At 45.4% G+C, this 18,993-nt stretch overlaps 1 protein-coding gene across 1 annotated transcript in view; it reads left to right on the forward strand.

Moving 5' to 3' along the window:
• Positions 1–18,993, forward strand: part of LOC148532407 (tetratricopeptide repeat protein 41-like) — a 144,948-nt gene that overhangs the window by 18,371 nt on the left and 107,584 nt on the right. The window contains exon 2 of the mRNA XM_088467853.1: positions 12,418–12,601. Coding sequence (XP_088323979.1) covers positions 12,418–12,601 — 184 coding nt within the window. The remainder of the gene's footprint in view (positions 1–12,417; positions 12,602–18,993) is intronic.

The following is an 18,993-nucleotide window of genomic DNA, read 5'->3' on the forward strand; positions in this document are numbered from 1 at the left end:
AATGATACACCAGTAGACCGGTTTTGGGGTATATGTATAATCTCTATATGGATACACATCCCTAATGGAACAAGCTCAGGTATAGAATGTGGTCCTGTTGATGACCTTCATGTCTCCACTAACATTCTACTAGTTTCTACAATATTTTCTAACATCTCCAGACTACAGTTAGTGCTGTTGAGCATGGGTTCTTGCCCAACAAAGCCACTCTCAAAGTTGAGGCAGGTTGCTGTGGGATGGAAAAGGTCAGTGACATTCTATGTAGCGTCCAGAAGGCTTCTGGTTGCTCACAGGTAAGGTCTCGGAAGATGCTCCTATTCCATGCAACCTAACATTACATAGTCATTATTCTCTTCTGCACCCTAGCTGCTGTCCTAGCAGCCAATGTACTCCTTTATGGCACCTGTTCATATCTGTTGGCTCTACACTTTTTCGAGCTTATACGGGCGTGTAGGTTCATAGTTCCTACATAGCAATCAGTGACACTATTCTATTAGAATCACTTTGGTCTGGCCTAGGGTGCATCTATGGGCTAATGCACATATAACATGCCTGACGCAAAAACTACAGCCACTCCACACATCATATTGGAAGCTATGCTGTGTTGGGCCTGGTTAGTACTTGGATGGGAGACCACCTGGGAATACCAGGTGCTGTAGGTACACTGGTTGGCTTTCCTGTTCAGTATCTGTTGATACTTTCATTACTCTGACAGGTTCCTGTCGGGTACTTTCATGGTTGTCCTAGTGCTCTAACCTTGCTATATGGGATGCTTCACAATATGGGTAGCTCGCTCTCCCTTGGTGGCTGTTGCATCAGTGTCGATATCTTTATACGTATCTGTATGATTTGTTTATGTCCGGCAGTGCTGGGACTATTCTGTCTGCGACTGTGGCATCTTCCTGTTTTCGACTCTACATTGGGATTTTCTCGAGTTCTTCTCGTGTTATTGACCTTCTCCAATGGATTCTGGTTGGAGCTCTCTGCTACCAACAGTCCGGTTTGGTCTGTTTCAGCTGAGATTACAGTGTTCTGTAGCTTCTCATCTGCGGTCGTTGCCTCGCTAGCCGTTCTGTATCTTTCCACCTATGCTGTATGTTGTGGAATTTCTATGGCTGTTCAGTGATGGAATTTTGATTGTCTTTTGTGCTCTATGACACTTGATCCGCAGCCCTTGCCTTTTCTTTGGGCCTACGGTTCTTGCCGGTCCCTGTTTAGGTTTGGCCAAGGGGTCGGCCAGTTCTCCGCGCTTCCCACCCGGGAGGTTGGCTTTGTGACGTCCCCACTGTCTTGAACTCCAGTGTCCCCTAGTGGATGAAGGAAAAAACAGGATTTTGGTACTTACCGATAAATCCCTTTCTCCGATTCCACAGGGGACACTGGACGCCCGCCCAGCGCTGCGTACCTGCCGTTTTGGTTGGTTCCTTATAAGGTTGTGTGACTGCATGTGTTCCCTGCAGTGGGTTCCTCTGTTCTCCTTCCATCGGTCTTATTCAGTTCTGTGGACTGAGCGCTCGCAAGCCGGTCGATGGTGCCCTAGTGCGCATGCGCACGACGGAGGGAGCTCCGTCGTGTGCATGCGCAAGACCTGCATAGCGACGGCCAAGCCGTCGCTATGGGTCTCGCACCAAAGGGGGCGTGCTGTCGATGGTGAGTGACAGCACGCCCCCTTTGGTGGGCGTGCCGGGGGCGTTGCTGCCCAGACGGAGGCGTTCCCATGGGAATGCCTACCATCTGAGGCCGGCCCCACTGACATCACTAGTGATGTCAGTGGGAGTGCTTTTGGCTCTGATAGAACCAAAAGCACTCCTGGGCTTGCGGCAGCGAGACCCTACCGCAGGGTCTTGACCATCGCGACCATCTTTTTGGCCGCTCGCATAAGCTGTGGGTGGTCACCCACAGCTATGCGAGCGGCCAGGAGGCCACTCCAATTTTAGGTAGGAGGGCCCTGATTCAGAGCGAGCGCTCTGGTCAGAGCGTCCGGCTCTGAATCAGGCCCTCTGTTCTGTCTCCTCTAACTGGGGCTTCTGAGGGATAGAGGAGGAGGAGTCACTCACACTTATAAGTGCCAGCTCCACTCATCCACTCGTCAAAGATTTCTTTGACATGAAGCTGGCTTTAAAACCACACGCCAGTATTTATGTCTTCCCAGTGTATTGATCCCGTTTCCCCTGTGGAATCGGAGAAATGGATTAACGGTTAGTTATCCTTTTTTTTTTACGCAGATCAAGTGATTGTTTGGCGTTTACTATTTATTTATTTATTACCAGTTATTTATATAGTGCACACATATTCTGCAGCACTTTACAGAGAATATTTGTTCATTCACATCAGTCCCTGCCCCAGTGGAGCTTACACTCTTTGGACCTCATTCAGAGCCGGACGCTATCAGCCGTTCGCTCGTACGCATTCGATTGTTTTAAACCACGCATGCGTCCGGATCTCATTGCGCATTTGTGCGACCGGATCATTGCGGTCATTTCTCGATCGCTCGTATACACAGTGAACAGGAGGTGACCTATGTCATTTGATTGACATAATGTTCCGTTTATGGGTGGTAACAGGGGTGGAGATGAGAAAATGCAGGCGTGGCAAGGTGTTTTTTGGGCGTACATGTATTATCTTGTGCGAACGTCCAATGTGGACGCTATTTTGTACACGTCACTGTGTGATCCATTTTCCATTAAGACTGCTCGCTCAGCTTTGGGTCTGGTATAGTCTACCGTAATGACGAGGGTCTCCTCGTACTTCCCTGGACTCATCGATGGTGTTGCGATTAATCAAGTGAGGCAACAAAAACAATTAACTTTTAATTGCTAAACAGCTTGTAAGGTGTTTAGCAAATAGATCTTTTTTAGTAGCTAAAAACCGAACGCAGGTGAACTACTCAGCTGCTAATTTCTGGGGCATACAATCAATTAGCTAACAAATGTTTGGGTTTTTTGAGTGCTTTTTACATATTTGTAAGTGTTTAATTTGTAGGCAAACAATATTGTACGCATGTTTTTGTTTTTTTTCTATTTTATTTTTTGACCAAGAAACCAATCGTCCTTTTGTTTTTTGATAATTGTTAATTAAAACTCATAAATTGATTTTAACCCTTGTTTTTAGGCAAAATATGAAATGTTTCTATTTCCGTTGTACTGTTTGTAAGTTTGTTAGAGAGATTACCTTTTAACCAGTTTGTGAATAAATCAACAATAGAATTTTGCCATTTTGTTTCCAAAGTTTATTAATATTTTTTTTTTTTTTGTTTCAAGTTTTTTTTAAAGTAAACATATTTTTTTTCATGGGCCAAAATCTAGAAATCGTTTTGCCCACACACCAATAAAAAAAGTGTCATTTGAACACAAATAAAACAAATAAAAACAATTCACAAGAAAGGAGAGGGAGGTTTTTGCCATGCAGGAATATGGGGCAAACACAGAGATGGATTGTGGGGAAATTAGCCAGTGCTGTCATCTCCTTTTAGGCCGTTTGGCCGGGGGTTGGAGGGAGCCTGAACGGGTACGGGAAGTCCTTCGGCTGGCCTGGCCAGAGGCAGATGTTGTGGCCTCTGGACTAGGCATAGGGCTAGGCACATTTGGAGGGATGGCTGTTGTTGTGCCAGAGGTGGAGGGTCCTGATGTTCCGGCAGGAAGGGAGGCCAGCTCCAACATGTGTTGGCAAACGAGCTGCTCCAGGGCATTTGCTATTCGCATGTTGGCCCCAGTATTTTCCGCAAGGGCCTTAGCAATGGTCACGTTGGCCGCAGCACTTTGCTCCAGGGCGTCCGCCACCCGTAGCAGATTGGCTTGCATCCTCTGCAGAATCTCGGTCTGCTGATTTTACCTGTTTTACCATTGAGATCAGTGAGGAGGGCCACTGCCTGCGAGGGGGAATGCCCTGGACTGTCTGCCACAGGGTCCCCAGCCGGATCTACTGGTTCCTCCCCTGCAGAGCCAGAAGAAATTCTGTGGCCAAAGCTCACCTCTGGAGCGGACTCATCCGCCTGTGTCTCTGTGAGAAAAAAGAGAAAAGAGTAAAATTTTAATCTAGATATTGTCAAAAACACATTTCTGAGTTGGTAACCTTACAACATTTACCTGGGGCAACATGAGGAGCCGCAAAGTCTGGCATGTCGGTATCCATGTTCGACACGCCAAACACCTCCTCATCCTGCACACACCCCTGGGCCAGCTCCTCCAAATTTGTGAGCTCAAGTGACACAGGGGTGGGACCCCCACCTGTCTCCCCTGCATGCCTAGCCCTATCAGCCAGTTTTTGTTTAAGCCGATATTTGAAGTCGCTCCATCTGTTGGTTTAAAATTTGGCATTATTCCTGCAGTATTTTGACCTGTAAACACTTTTTACTAAAATGTAGTTTTTACGTACCGGCGCTTGACCTACCGGGTTGAACGTTCAAACTCATCCACACCATTGACACCACATGGCTATGTCGTTCCACAGTTTCCATCTCTGCGTTGCACCCATATTCCTTGTGAATTGTGGCTGCCTTTTTTTTTTGGCCCTAGTTTGCCTACTAGGGCCAGCAGCCTCTTCCATGGCATCCTCCACACCTTTTTTTTTAAATGTTAAAAATGTTTAATATAAACATACGCATTTTCCCATAAAAAAAAAAAAAACTTACATGGTGCCTGTTGGCTAGTACTTTGCTGCTCTGTACTCATTTTTTTCGGTCAATGTAGCCGACCGATTTTGGCCTTCAGTGATGTTTTTATACATGCGTCAGCATTATTCGGCCGCATCATTCCTTGTGCGCTCCTATTGTCCGTCCTTAATTTGAGCAGGAAAATAAAGCCTATTTATGGCTTGGTGTGACTCGAGTCGAGGTGGCATGTTTTGTTTGTTGGAGGTTTAGCGTTGGAGTTGATTGTTGGCGATTGGTTTGGAGAAGGAGGACTGGTTTATTTTGATCTTTTGGCTTTTTTTCTTCGTTATTTTCCGTTCGCATTTTTTTATCTTTTTCGGCTTTTTGGATTTTCATTTTTGAGTAAGTATTTAAAAAATCCACCGTAAAAAATAATAGTAAATAGTTTACATTTGTTTCTAATTTTTTTTTTCTTTTACAGTTATTTTGACAGTGACCGAGTGAAGTTTTTGAACTTTGGGATATTTGTCTGTTTTTGGTAAGTGTTTTTGGTTTCATGATTTTACAAATTCGGTGTGTTGGTCTTAGCATATGTTTCGCTAAGTAATGTTGTTTTTTTTCTTTGAACAATCATGTCACCACTAAATGTAGCGTACTATTTAGCGAACTAATGTATCCTTATTCAACTGTAAAAGTAGCGTACTATTTAGCGAACTAATGTATCCTTATTTAACTGTAAAAGTAGCGTACTATTTAGTGAACTAATGTTTTTTCAATTTTTCTGTGTAAAATCATGTCTTCCCACTAAATGTAGCGTACTATTTTGAGAACTAATGTGTGCTCCCTTCTCTATTTTTTAGAATACGATTTTTTTTTTAAATCCTAGTTTTTGAAATTAATATCTGTAAAAATTTTGAAATGTAGGTTGATTTGCCCATGACACGTTCCAGGCCTGTAAGCATCTTTGGTTTTCTTGGAAAAGATAAGTATATTTTTCTTAACACATTTGTCTAAACCTATAACTACCTTGCTTACCATTTCAGGTTGATGTTGGTCGTATTATATTGGCCATGGTTCCAGAACCCGACCAACCTCAACTGCGTCCCAGGCGTAGGCCTCGTAGGCGTGCAAGGCCCCAGATATATAGAACACGTGTCAGTGTCACCCTTTTTGGAATGCCAGATGATGAGGTGTTAAGGCGCTACCGTCTTCCGCCACAACTCATCATAGACACTCTCTCATTAATAGAGAGTGATCTTGAATGGCAAATTGACAGTCCTACAGCAATACCACCACTTACGCAATTAATGTCGGTGTTACATTTTTGTGCCTCAGGATCCTTTCAAACCACTGTGGGAATAGTCGCTGGAATTTCCCAATCCTCCTTTTCAAGGATCCTGAGGGCAGTGATGGAGGCCCTTTTCAAACACCTCCATCATTTTATTAAAATGCCATTGGATATGGGTTCCCTTAATGTGGCGAAGGCTAATTTTTTTCAAATAGCTGGCTTCCCACACATCATAGGGGTTGTGGATGGCACTCACATACCACTTCAGCCTCCAGCAAGGCTGGAGGCTATATTTAGGAACCGCAAACACTTTCACTCAATGAATGTAATGGTGGTATGTGATGCCTCCCTCCAGATCCTGTCCCTGAATGCCAAATTCCCCGGCAGTGCACATGATTCCTTCGTCATCCGGCAATCAGGGATTTGGCACAAATTAAACAACCTACAAGCTGGTGATGCGTGGCTTCTGGGTAAGTTGACACCTTCTGTTGAAACCAATGCAAAGCTTGTTACACAATGGTCCTGATGTTTTTTGATCTGTTTTCACAGGAGACAGTGGTTACCCTTGCATGCCCTGGCTGCTCACTCCTTATTTGGCTCCCACACCAGGGCCACAAAGTGAGTATAATTCCGCACTTACAGCCACCAGGCAGGTGGTGGAGCGCTGTATCGGCCTTTTAAAAGGCCTATTCAGATGCCTCCACCACTCTGGTGGCGACCTCATGTATTTGCCGGCTATGGTTTCGAAAATTGTGGTCCTGTGTGGAATATTTCACAACATCGCCATAAGGAGTGGTGTCCCAATGCAGCCAGAGGATGCCTTGCCTGAGGACGGCCCCTCCGAGGTTGGTCGGAAGTCAGTATGTGGGGGGGTATGTGGCCAGATTTTTTAGGTATTATTTCCTCATAATGTTTAAAAATGCCACAATGTAGACATGTAATATTTTAAAGTACACTTTTAACTGATTTTTTTTTTGTTTTGTTTTTAATCCCTAAAATGACCATAAAAAACAATGCCTACTACCTGATCAACACAAATGACTTTATGTGGACAAATTGGATATAACTTCGGGAACAATGATTTCTTCTCATTTGTGGATTCATGTTGGCATGCTCCTTCTTCAAACAGAAGATTTTGTTTTTTTGGGGGTTTTGGTGTGTTTTTGACATGTGTGTGTGTGTTTTGAATTTTTGTATTTATTGTGTGTATTCACTTGGTGTTTATTATTTGTGTGTATTAAAATTTTATTTTACGTTCACCAACGATTTCCATTGTAAATTACAACCAAGTGTAACCTGTTTCTAAAAATGCAAAGTTGCTTAATGCCTAATACTGTAAGTTCTTATTTGTAAAAGTTTAGTACCCTGCTTTGTTGCTAAAAACAAATACCAAAGGTATTATGGTGAATCAGTATGTTTGCAATTGTAGGCCTAAGCAGGTACCTTTTAAATGTAACATTACCCACACCAAAAAAAAAATCACATTTTGAGGTTACTTCTCCAAACCTATTGGTATTGTTATGTGTTTAATGTGCAAGCTTACATACTTACTTGAGCTTTCGACAAACACATTTACATTTCTTAAAAAAATCATGGACAAATAGTAGACTTATGTAAGGTCCAACAATCTAAGATTTACACACAAGGAATGAGACTTAAATAAATCAAAATACATTTTATTTTTTTAGACATATTTGGAGTGAAACAAAATAAGTAGTGGCGCAGGCGCGCCAAATTGTGATCCAAGGCCACAAGCATGGCAACTACATGGCCCCTCAAATTCAGCAAGCCTGCATAAATTTCAGCGTTACGCCTCTGGTCCTCTGTGGGTAAAAAAAATGGGCGGATTACTAAAATGGCACCTTAATTTATATGTGAAAAAACAACTAAAAAATCATAGTATACAAAAAAAGGTGACAAAAAAAAACTACAAACCAAAAGGAATGCCAAACGAATAGATTGTCGAAAAACAAAGCCAAAAAATCTATAGCAAAAATAACATAAAAGAGAGTTACAACTACGCAAAAATACAACATTTGTTGGTACCGTAAACAAGAAAGACACAAGTATGAGTGTTTGGACATGTGTCATATGTGTAAGGGGAAAACATCCTAGACATTGTTTCACAAAGATATATATCAAAAACATTAGAAATACTTTACAATTTTGAAATGCACAGGCAAAAGGACAACATCAACCAAAATCAAAATAATGAAAACACAGCCATAGTTTTAAAGCTAAACATACCGGTCTTAATGGTGCCTGGTCCTGGAGCCCCAAAATCGTCCTCATCAGAGGTGGGCCAGTGCAGCAGGGATGGAGGAGGGGTGATTTGGGATGAAGTTGAGGGTGAGGAAAAGAGAGGGGAGGGGTTGAGGGGAGTGTGAATTGGGAGGGATGGGAATGTGAGAAGAGGGAGGGGCCTCACGGTCAGCCAGGTCTGGGTTGGAGGGGTAATTTGGGGAAGAATGGGCAGAGGAGGTTTGGGTGGGAGTGGGGGATAGGGGACGTGCCCGACGCCGCTGACATTGGCGACATTGTAGTCTGCGCTCAGCCCCTAAATGATGTTGAAAAATTTTGATTATTACATATTTCATTTTTTGTTTCAACAATTTACACACCAAAAAAAAAACAGGGCTATACAGTAAACATGCACATGCAGGTATGTCCAACATAAAGAAACAGGGCTATACAGTAAACATGCACACGCAGGTATGTCCAAAATAAAGAAACAGGGCTATACAGTAAACATGCACACACAGGTATGTCCAAAATAAAGAAACAGGGCTATACAGTAAACATGCACACGCAGGTATGGCCAAAAGAAAGAAACAGGGCTATACAGTAAACATGCACACGCAGGTATGTCCAAAATAAAGAAACAGGGCTATACAGTAAACATGCACACGCAGGTATGGCCAAAATAAAGAAACATGGCTATACAGTAAACATGCACACGCAGGTATGTCCAAAATAAAGAAACAGGGCTATACAGTAAACATGCACACGCAGGTATGGCCAAAATAAAGAAACAGGGCTATACAGTAAACATGCACACGCAGGTATGGCCAAAATAAAGAAACAGGGCTATACAGTAAACATGCACAAGCAGGTATGGCCAAAATAAAGAAACAGGGCTATACAGTAAACATGCACATGCAGGTATGCTTACATTTTAAATATAATAAAAAAAAACACTTTCCTCTATTTGCTGACGCAAATTGGCCAACAGGCGTGGGGATCTGCGCCCCAGATCGGACCACCTCCTTTCCAGTTGGCCGATATTCCTGCGGTAGCCGATCGTACGCAGGCGGCGCCTCACCTCCGCGTAGGCCAGCCGCTTGCAGAGGTTAGTGATGGGGTGCGGCTGGTGTGTGATTCTCCGGTCCATCACATTAGTGAGGACCAGGAGCTCACGTCTACAAAAAGCTGCGGCTCTCATGATGGCAATGATTTTTTATACACAAAACAGTTTTAATAAAGGTCCTAGAAAAAAATTTTGATTGGCTAATGTACTTTGTAAATTAACAAAAAGCATTCTATTGTATGAGTCATGTGACCTACACCCTCACAAATATAATGTGAGTTATGATAGGTTTGATGCAGTGACATGCGTATGCTAATTTAAATATTAATAAAAAAGATGAAAAATCGAGCTAGAACAACAACGCAAAACAAGAGTAGCATTCAAACAAACTTTTCATTTTGAAAAACCATCCTCTTGGTCCAACCGTACATATTCTGCGGAAGCAATGACACACACTAACAATAATAAAGTTTATTGAAATTGAAAAAAAAAAAGGATTGCAAACATGTGAATAACAATTAAGCTAATTAATATAGTGATTGCTATTAATCGATTCAAGTATGTTTGCTGAATGAAATAGCAGGCAATCGAAAACTGACAGGGCCACTTCCGGATTTGACTTGTGCGAGCGTTCCCTGCAACCAAAGAGGAGACGGACGGTCGCTATTTCGAACGTTCGCTAGCTAGAGGAGGGGTTGTGAGAATATGGGGCGGAAGATTAGCTGCGAGCGAGCGCTTGAATTTATATTTTTTCGCCCGTATGGCGGACGAGCGAACGGCCACTTGCGTCCGGGTCTGAATCAGGCCCTTTGTTCCCTACCACATGTACACGCACATACTTACACACTAAGGTTAATTTTTGCTGGGAGCCAATTAACCTACCAGTATATTTTTGGACTGTGGGATGAAGCCGGAGCACCCGGAGGAAACCCACGCAAGCACAGGGAGAATATACAAACTCCACACAGTTAGGGCTGTAGTGGAAGATCGAACCCACAACCTCAATGCTGTGAGGAAGTAATGCTAACCATTACACCATCTGTGCTGCCAGTACGCATACGTGTAAGCCGTACTGCGCACGCGCTGCAATTGATTTGAGATTTACAAAGTGAGTGACAGGTAGTCAGCGCTTGGGAGAGGTAACGGGGCGGTTAATAAAATGGAGACATGTGGGACCATTTAAACGCTGTTACATGGGCGTGCATAAATTAGTCATTGCGATCTCCTATGCAGCATGAGAGCCTTCTGCTTTTCAGGAGAGCTGCAGTGTTTGCGGCTGGTCAGACCTGCTGCAAGAGCAAGATGGCTGCTCAATGTGCGTTGATGTTACCGATATTTACGCAGGTAAGGGACATCATACTCAGATGAGAAAGCAGCAGTGGGCGTCCCTGTACTCGGGTGATCATTGGAACTATTAGCATGTTTTTGCAGCTGCGTACCGCATGAAAATGCTGCATTTTGCTTTAGCGTCTATCTCTGAATCAGGCCCTCTATCCCATCAGGGAAAAAAAATCCAAAAGTGGAAACACTATGGCCCTGATACAGACCCGCTCGCTGCCGCAGGCAGCTCGCAGGGTCTCCGCTCGCAAAGCTGTGGGTGTCCACCCACAGCTTGTGCGAGCGGGCTGGAGACCGTCGCGATTATTGCAACCATCGGGCTTGTGACGAGACCCTGGGATAGGGTAGACTCTCTGCTCTAATAGAGCAGAGACATCACTAGTGATGTCAGTAGGTCCTCCCACAAACGCAGATGTTCCTAAGGTAACGCCTGCGTTTGTGCAGCCACCCCCTCTGCCCGCCTACAAAACGGGTCGAGCTGTCACTCACCATTGACAGCCGCCCATCTTTTAGCGAGCCCCGTAGTTCAGTCGCTCGGCGGGGCTCGCGCATGCCGGACGTGGCGCATGCGCAGTGGCAAAACATCGAGCCGCTTGTGAGCAGCTCTGAATCAGACCCTATACCTTAACATTGCAGATTTCCCTGTTAACAGGCTGCTACAAACGGGTGTGGATTGAAAGATCTACAGTATTTAGACCTTCAAAAGATAGACACCAAATGGTAGACAGACAATAGGTAGACAGGGTCAAATGGTCGACCGGGTAAAAAGGTAGTCTGTTAAATGGTCTACATGGACTAAGGTCGACAGTGTCAAATGGTCAACATTGTAATAAAAAAAAAGATTGACACAAAAGGTCTAACCCTAACCATTCCCTTCCACAGCCTAACTCATTCTAACCCTAAAATTCATGTATGAAACTTTTCCGTGTCAACCTTTTGACTATGTCAACATGTTGACTCTGTCGATCTGTCCATGTCAACCTTTTAACTGTCGACCATTTTACCCTATCGACCTTTGGACCCTGTCAAACAGTTGCATGTCAACCATCTGGTGTTGATGTTTTGACTGTCTATATAGACAGTGCAGATCTTCCATCCCTGTACCGCTGCAAACCAAGAAAACCAGGAAAAAAACAAAAGTGGCAATACTGAATAAGACTCAAAAATCGTGTGTCTTCAGGGAGTGCTGCTGGTGCCTTGGAGGATGTGCAGGTGTAGTGGCATTGCAGAACGAAGGATTTGAGGGAATGTTGCAGGTACTTTGGGGTGTACAGGGGCCTCAGAGGGTGACCCGGCATTGCAGAGCAGATTAGCAGAGCTCCCGGACTGCTATGAGTGGTGCCTTGGGTGGTACAGGGACCTCAGATGGTGGTCTGGTAGAGGTGAGGGCACCCATCCTGGATCATCCTACTGGAGTGCTGCGAGTGCTTTGGTGGGTGTATGGACCTGATAGAGTGACCTGCCAATGCAGAGCAGAGAGTAGATGAGTGCTGTGTGGGTGCCTTTAGGGAATATGGGGCCTCAGAGAATGTCCTGGCATTGCATAGAGACTTTGTGGGTGCGTGGGCTGTGGAGGGAGGAGCAGATTAGGAACAGGCAATGCTGGCATCCCTCACCTTCTGGGCCTGTAGCTGCCACACCCTCTGCACCCAAATTAGTTTCTCCACTGTTTTATTGTAATTTGGAGCATCATGCCTACCCATACTTTCTCTAGTATACCCCTATAATAACCCCTCATATAGGGTAATAGTAGATGTATTATATTTCTGTTCTGTTCTTTTCTGCCTAATCAGAAATTACAGTTTACACATTAGGATAGCATTTTCCATGCTGTTGATTGGAATTATTTGTCTATAACTGAGATAGTGTTATCTTGCCATGTTTGTATTTAAGGTCATGAACACAACCTTGCACAAGTGTACCACCAAGCATATGCTGAAAGTCTTTGCAAAGATTTTGTGGGCTCACAAAGATTGAAGAAGCTTTTCTTGGTCCTGGATACATTTGCTTGTGATACTCTGAGAAATGAACAGCCTGGCATCATCAGTGTTAATTACCTTAATGTGACTGCAGACAGGTATGCTATATCACAGACATAGGACTGTATGAAGTCTTGATTTCAAGCTTATCTCTGTATTTTACATGTTCAGTTTGTAATATTAAAGGAGCACTGCTCCTTCCTCTTAGGCAAGCCACCAGAACTGCATGCTCAAACAGTTTTCCCAGGACCCCAAAATACAGTAGCACAGCTATGGCACAAGACAGTGCCATGCACAGGGGGTCATTCAGACCCGCTCGCGAGCGCAGGACGCTCGCAAGCGGGTCGAATGTGCCGAATTGCACATGCGCACGACGGAGGGAGCTCCGTCGTGCGCATGCGCAAGACCCGAATAACGATGGCCAAGCCGTCGTTATGGGTCTCGCACCAAAGGGGGCGTGCTGTCGACGGTGAGTGACAGCACGCCCCCTTTGGTGGGCGTGCCGGGGGCGTAGCTGCCAGACAGAGGCGTTCCCATGGGAACGCCTACCGTCTGAGTCCGGCCCCACTGACATCAGTAGTGATGTCAGTGGGAGTGATTTTGGCTCTGATAGAGCCAAAATCACTCCAGGGCTTGCGGTCACCGAGACCCTACCGCAGGGTCTCGTCGCAAGCCCGATGGTCGCGATGGTCTTGACCATCGCGACCATCATCATGGACGCTCACTTTAGCTGTGGGTGGTAACCCACAGCTATGCAAGCGTCCATGAGGCTGCTCCAATTTCAGGTAGGAGTGCCCTGATTCAGAGCATCCGGCTCTGAATCAGGCCCACAGTCTATACTGGTGTGACCACACCATCCAATAGGAAGCCCCAAGTCTCAGTGGAAACTGCTGAGACCTTGTATCTTCATATTGGACTGTTGAGTTCCCACTCCCTTAGGGCACATGTGTCCTACCAGTTAACATTTTGGGAAGTACAGTAGTTAGTCGCAGTTATGCTGTCGTCAGTCAAAATGTCGTCAGAATTGTGTCGATGAGATAATGTAATGTTTAAGCATTTTTTTATTTTTTTTTTAAACATTAAATTTTTATTGTTTCAAAATTATAAGGGTAGGATCTGGGGTACAGAAATAAAAAGGGAAGGGATCAAGGAAACAATAATAAACAATAATAATAATAATAATAATAATAATAATAATAATAATAAAAAAAAAATAGGTACAATATTTGCATAAAAACTAACAAATATAACCTGGTAATATTAATACAGTCCGGAACAGGCAACTGTTTTCATCAGTTAATATATAGTCACGTTATTTTGATCTAGTAATCACTACATGCAAGCAACTAAACTGACAAGATATAGACTACTAGCTATAGTGATGTCTTCCAGATGGTTGAAGTCACAGAAGGAACAAAACATCTCTCCCCGAAACCACCGATGATCCACTCAAACTCGATTATTTACCTAAAATTTAATGTTTTGGGTCTCTGGGATTGGGTTTTGAGGACCAGTATTCAGACCAATTCAGCCACTGAATTAGCGGGTTGGAAGGTGCTGTGGAGTAGCTTACTCCAGCTGTTTCAAACTCAAAGTGAGTTTGGACCTTTTTTTCTATATCTTCCAAAGTGGGAATTATAGAAGATCTCCAGTTTTGGGCCAACATTATTTTAGTGGCTATCAGGACGTGTCCCATTAAATAACGATCGTTAGAGGTCATATCGTCTTTGTATAAATGAAACATAGCTATAACCGGGTGTGGAGGGATAGTGATCTTTACAATTTTTGATATTAAAATAAACACTTCTTTCCATAACGGAGTGATAAGATGGCAAGTCCAAAATATGTGAAGTAAAGAGCCGACATGGCCACAGTTCCGCCAACATAAATTGGAGTGAGATGACGAAATACTATGCATTAATTTAGGCGTAAAATATTGTCGGTGGAGCAACCGATAGTATTGTTCCATATGCGATATACATTTTGAAACCTTATGACTAGTTTTATAAATTAAACGACAGTCTTCTTCCGAGAAGACACAAGTGAGCTCTGTTTCCCATTTCACAATTGTTACAGGTTTGTTGAATTCTGTGGGAGTCGTTAATTGAGAGTACCACCATGTAATGGCTCTTTTGTTATTAACTTTATTTAGTTGATTTACCAAAAGTTTAGGGAGATCTTTGATGATGTATGGGGGTGGAGTTATACTTTGTAGCCAATGTCTTAATTGTAAATATTTATAAAACTCTCTAAAAGAGGTGTGGAATTGTGCATTAATTTGGGTAAAAGTCGAAGAGTGCCAAGTGTAGTTATTTCTTTAAGGGAAAAAATACCCTGGGATTTCCAAGTCTCAAAGCTTAAATTTGGTATTAAAGCGGCCAGTCCCTCCAGTGAAAAATCCGTGGAAGGAAGACCAACTTCTGATGACGCATGAACAATTTCTAACCAGGCTTTCCTGGTTGTGGATATCGTCGTACATTTTTCGATCCATGGGATCTTAACATGAGAAGGTAACCAGAGACAATCTGTGAGTGGGAATGGAGTAGCTATATCCCATTCCAACTGGACCCATGGCATCAATTCCCCCTTTGAGAACCAAGGATTTACATGTTTAAGCATTTTAACCAGATTGGCATTATAACTTTAAACATGATGCTTTAAGATAATGTTTATAGTTATATTGCCGACATGGTTAAAATGCTTTAAATAATGTTACAACTGTATCTGCATCGTCACGTCGACATAATGCTCTCAACATTTTGACTGACGACAATACTGACGATGTATGCATCCCAACATTTTTAACAAGTTGAATAACTAGAAACCGAGGAATCTATGAAAGAAACTGCTTGAACGTGCTGGTCCCAGGACCACAGCAAGCGGAAGGACCAGCTCAGTTAGCCTTTAATGTTTCCTGAATGCTTCTTTATACAGCAAAGTATAAAAAATTAATATAAGAGTGTATAGTACCTGTGCAACAAAGGATAGCAGCAGGGGCTGGCTGGCAACTTTTAACCCGGGGGGCAAATGCGGGTGGCCCTGGCAGAGGAGTAGCGTGTAGCCTTGGTGCCCGGAGCACGTGCGTGCTACGGCGCCCCCTCAAGTGTTCCAGGGAGGAGGCGGGAACATATGGAATTAGTGTAAAATAAAAATAAAGATTAGGGGCAGCCCCCTGTAGTGGTGCCCATATGCAGTGCCCCCTGTGCCCCAGGAGAGGACCCCCGTATGCAGGCCTCCAGTAGTGCCCCCAGTAGTGATCCCCCTATGCAGTGCCCCTTCTACAGTGCCCCCAGTAGTGGTCCCCCCGTGCAGTGCCCCTTGTGCCACCAGTAGTAAGCACCTTATATAGTGCCCCCAGTAGTAGTCCCCCCTGTGCAATGCCCCTAGTAGTAGTCCCCCCCTTGTAGTGCCCACAGTAGTAGTCCCCCCCCTTGTAGTGCCCCCAGTAGTGCTCCCCCCCTTGTAGTGCCCACAGTAGTGCTCTCCCCCTTGTAGTGCCCCCAGTAGTGCTCCCCCCCTTGTAGTGCCCACAGTAGTGCTCTCCCCCTTGTAGTGCCCCCAGTAGTGCTCCCCCCCTTGTAGTGCCCCCAGTAGTAGTCCCCTCCTTGTAGTGCCCCCAGTAGTGCTCTCGCCCTTGTAGTGCCCCCAGTAGTAGTCCCCCCCCCTTGTAGTGCCTCCAGTAGTGGTCTCCCCCTTGTAGTACCCCCAGTAGTGGTCTCCCCCTTGTAGTGCCCCCAGTAGCTCCCCCCTTGTAGTGCCCCCAGTAGTAGTCCCCCCCCCTTGTAGTGCCCCCAGTAGTGCTCTCCCCCTTGTAGTGTCCCCTTTAGTAGTCCCCACCCTTGTAGTGCCCCCAGTAGTGGTCTCCCCCTTGTTGTGCCCCCAGGAGTGCTCTCCCCCTTGTAGTGCCCCCAGTCGTAGTCCCCCCCTTGTAGTGCCCCAGTAGTGCTCTCCCCCTTGTAGTGCCCCCAGTAGTAGTCCCCCCCTTGTAGTGCCCCCAGTAGTAGTCCCCACCCCCCTTGTAGTGCCCCCAGTAGTGCTCTCCCCCTTGTAGTTACCCCAGTAGTGGTCTCCCCCTTGTAGTTACCCCAGTAGTGGTCTCCCCCTTGTAGTGCCCCCAGTAGTGCTCTCCCCCTTGTAGTGACACACCGTAATAAAAAAAAAAAACACTTACCTGAATTCCCTCTCCCGCCGCCGCCATCCGCTCCTCTGTCCGTCCTCCTGGGCCGGGCCACTCTGCATTATGGGAGAGACGTCATGATGTCTCTCCCATTACCCACTGCAGGAGCCGTAGATGGAGCGGCTCCTGCAGTGGGCACAGCAGCAGTCAGTGAGAGTCTGACAGACTCTTATTGGCTGCCACTCAAAACAAACACAGCTGTCAGCGCTGGCGGCTGTGTGTTTGTCAGTCACTGTGTAGCGCTGACCGAACTCCGTCCGGTCAGTGCTACACGCGCGGTGCAGCTGTGTCACAGAGACACAGACTGCCCGCGGCCCGCATGGCTCTGCGGCCCGGGGGGCACATGGCACCCTGCCCCCCAGCCTAGCCCGCCACTGGATAGCAGCTAGTAATGCAGATTCCTATAGAGGTGTTCCCTACACCAAAACACAATGTATACACAAAATAAGGAAAATCCACTTCATCAGCGCTCTCGAATACATATAGATTTTGTTACATTCCTAGTTGTAGCAAACACAATGTCCTCCGGTTCCACTGTAGGTCTGATTTACAATGGAGCCTCCTCAATTCAGCACTCGCTAAGAAATGCCCCAAAGGATGGAGGAGAGAATAGATATAGGGTCTCATTCAGACCCGGTCGCAAGAGCTGAGCGCTCGCAACAGGGTCGATGTTAAGGCCGCACTGCGCGTGCGCAAGCCCTGGAGCGAGAGAGAAATTCTCTCGCTCCGGAGCTCACTACAAAAGGGGCGGCTGTTGATGTTGATCGACAGCTCGCCCCGCTTTGTAGGCGGGGCGGGGGGTGGCTACACAAACGGAGACGTTCTTAACGGAACGCCTGCCGTTTTGTGGGCGGCCACACTGACCTCGATCAGAGCAGGAAGCTCCCTGGGGCTTGCGGTTGCCTGAAACCCAACCTTAGGGTCTCGTAGCAAGCCCCGATGGTCACGATGGTCTTGACCATCACGACCATCACCCTGGTCGGTCGCTGAAGCTGTGGGTGGTAACCCACAGCTTAGCTAGCAAACAGGAGGCCGCACTCATTCAGAACGAGCGTTCGCTTCTTGCGAGCGCTCTGAATGAGGGCTATAGTGTAATACAGTTTAACGGCATTCTGAGCATCGGCATCCCAACCGCTGTGATGCCAACTACATCTCATGAAAACACCGGTCATCCCAGCTGCAGTCACCAGTTTCCCTATAGTCACAGCTTCAGGGTCTGATTCACTACTGATCGCAGTTGCAATTACGCACGCAGGTCAGTTGCAAAAAATATGCTAATGAGTGCAATCACAAAGTTATTACAGAGCCGCCCAAAGCCAGAACAGAGACGCCCACTACCGCTTTCGCACATCCGTAATATCTTGCAATCCTGTGTATACAACGGATAACATCGCCCTATCATGCACAATTACAACAGGTCTGACGTCTGACCTTACTCATAAATTGCTAACCTCGTTGCACGCAGTGATAACACAAGCTGTGTATGCCGTCGCAGTGGCTAATATATGCATGCCCATGCAACTGCGTCCAAACGAACAGGCACGCCTGCATTCTACATCCATTTCCCCGTCACCACCCCCAAACGCTGACGTCTCGTCCCTCTGTCTGCGATGGCTTTGTTTCTGCGCGAGCACAATGCTAGTGCGCAAGTTAGAAGTATGCACCATTGACTGATTTGCATACGCGGTTGCAATTGCGATCCATGATGAATCAGCCCTCAGTCCATCTCTGCTGGATCATCAACAGACAGTCACTGCCAGGGCTAAATATTTGTTAGCTGAACTAAATGATATATAATACATTTTTTAATTTAATTAATGAATATGTGGTAATTACTAGACCATTTCTCTAAATAAATGTGTCATTTTAGCAGCTGGCAATGGCATACCAGTTAATCATTAATGAAGAATCCAGATTGAATAGAACAAATCCGTTATTACCTGTTATTACCTCTTATATGGTGTAATAAATGAAGTTCCTACTGAGCACTGTGGACCTCATTCAGAGTCGGTCATTGCGGCCGCACGGTCGTAAGTGAAAAGGGGCCGGATATGCAAATGATGCACTCGCAAGTTGCGTCCTTAAGATCGGATCGTTAGCTGGCAGACCAAGGGGAGGATGCGGCCGTAAGACAAAAAATACGCCCCCTTCTCATTCACATTACACGTCATCTCCGGCCATATAAGGATTAATCGAGACCATCGGAACTGGTCGTAGAGCTTAAGGTTGACCATACCCTCTCTTAAGCACTACGATCAGGTCAGTGTACAAACCACCCATGTCACGTGTGCCATGACACTACTTTGTTTATTA

The sequence above is a fragment of the Taudactylus pleione genome, unplaced genomic scaffold, assembly GCF_031769625.1.
Source record: "Taudactylus pleione unplaced genomic scaffold, aTauple2 ptg000077l, whole genome shotgun sequence".
NCBI classification, from domain to species: Eukaryota; Metazoa; Chordata; class Amphibia; order Anura; family Myobatrachidae; genus Taudactylus; species Taudactylus pleione.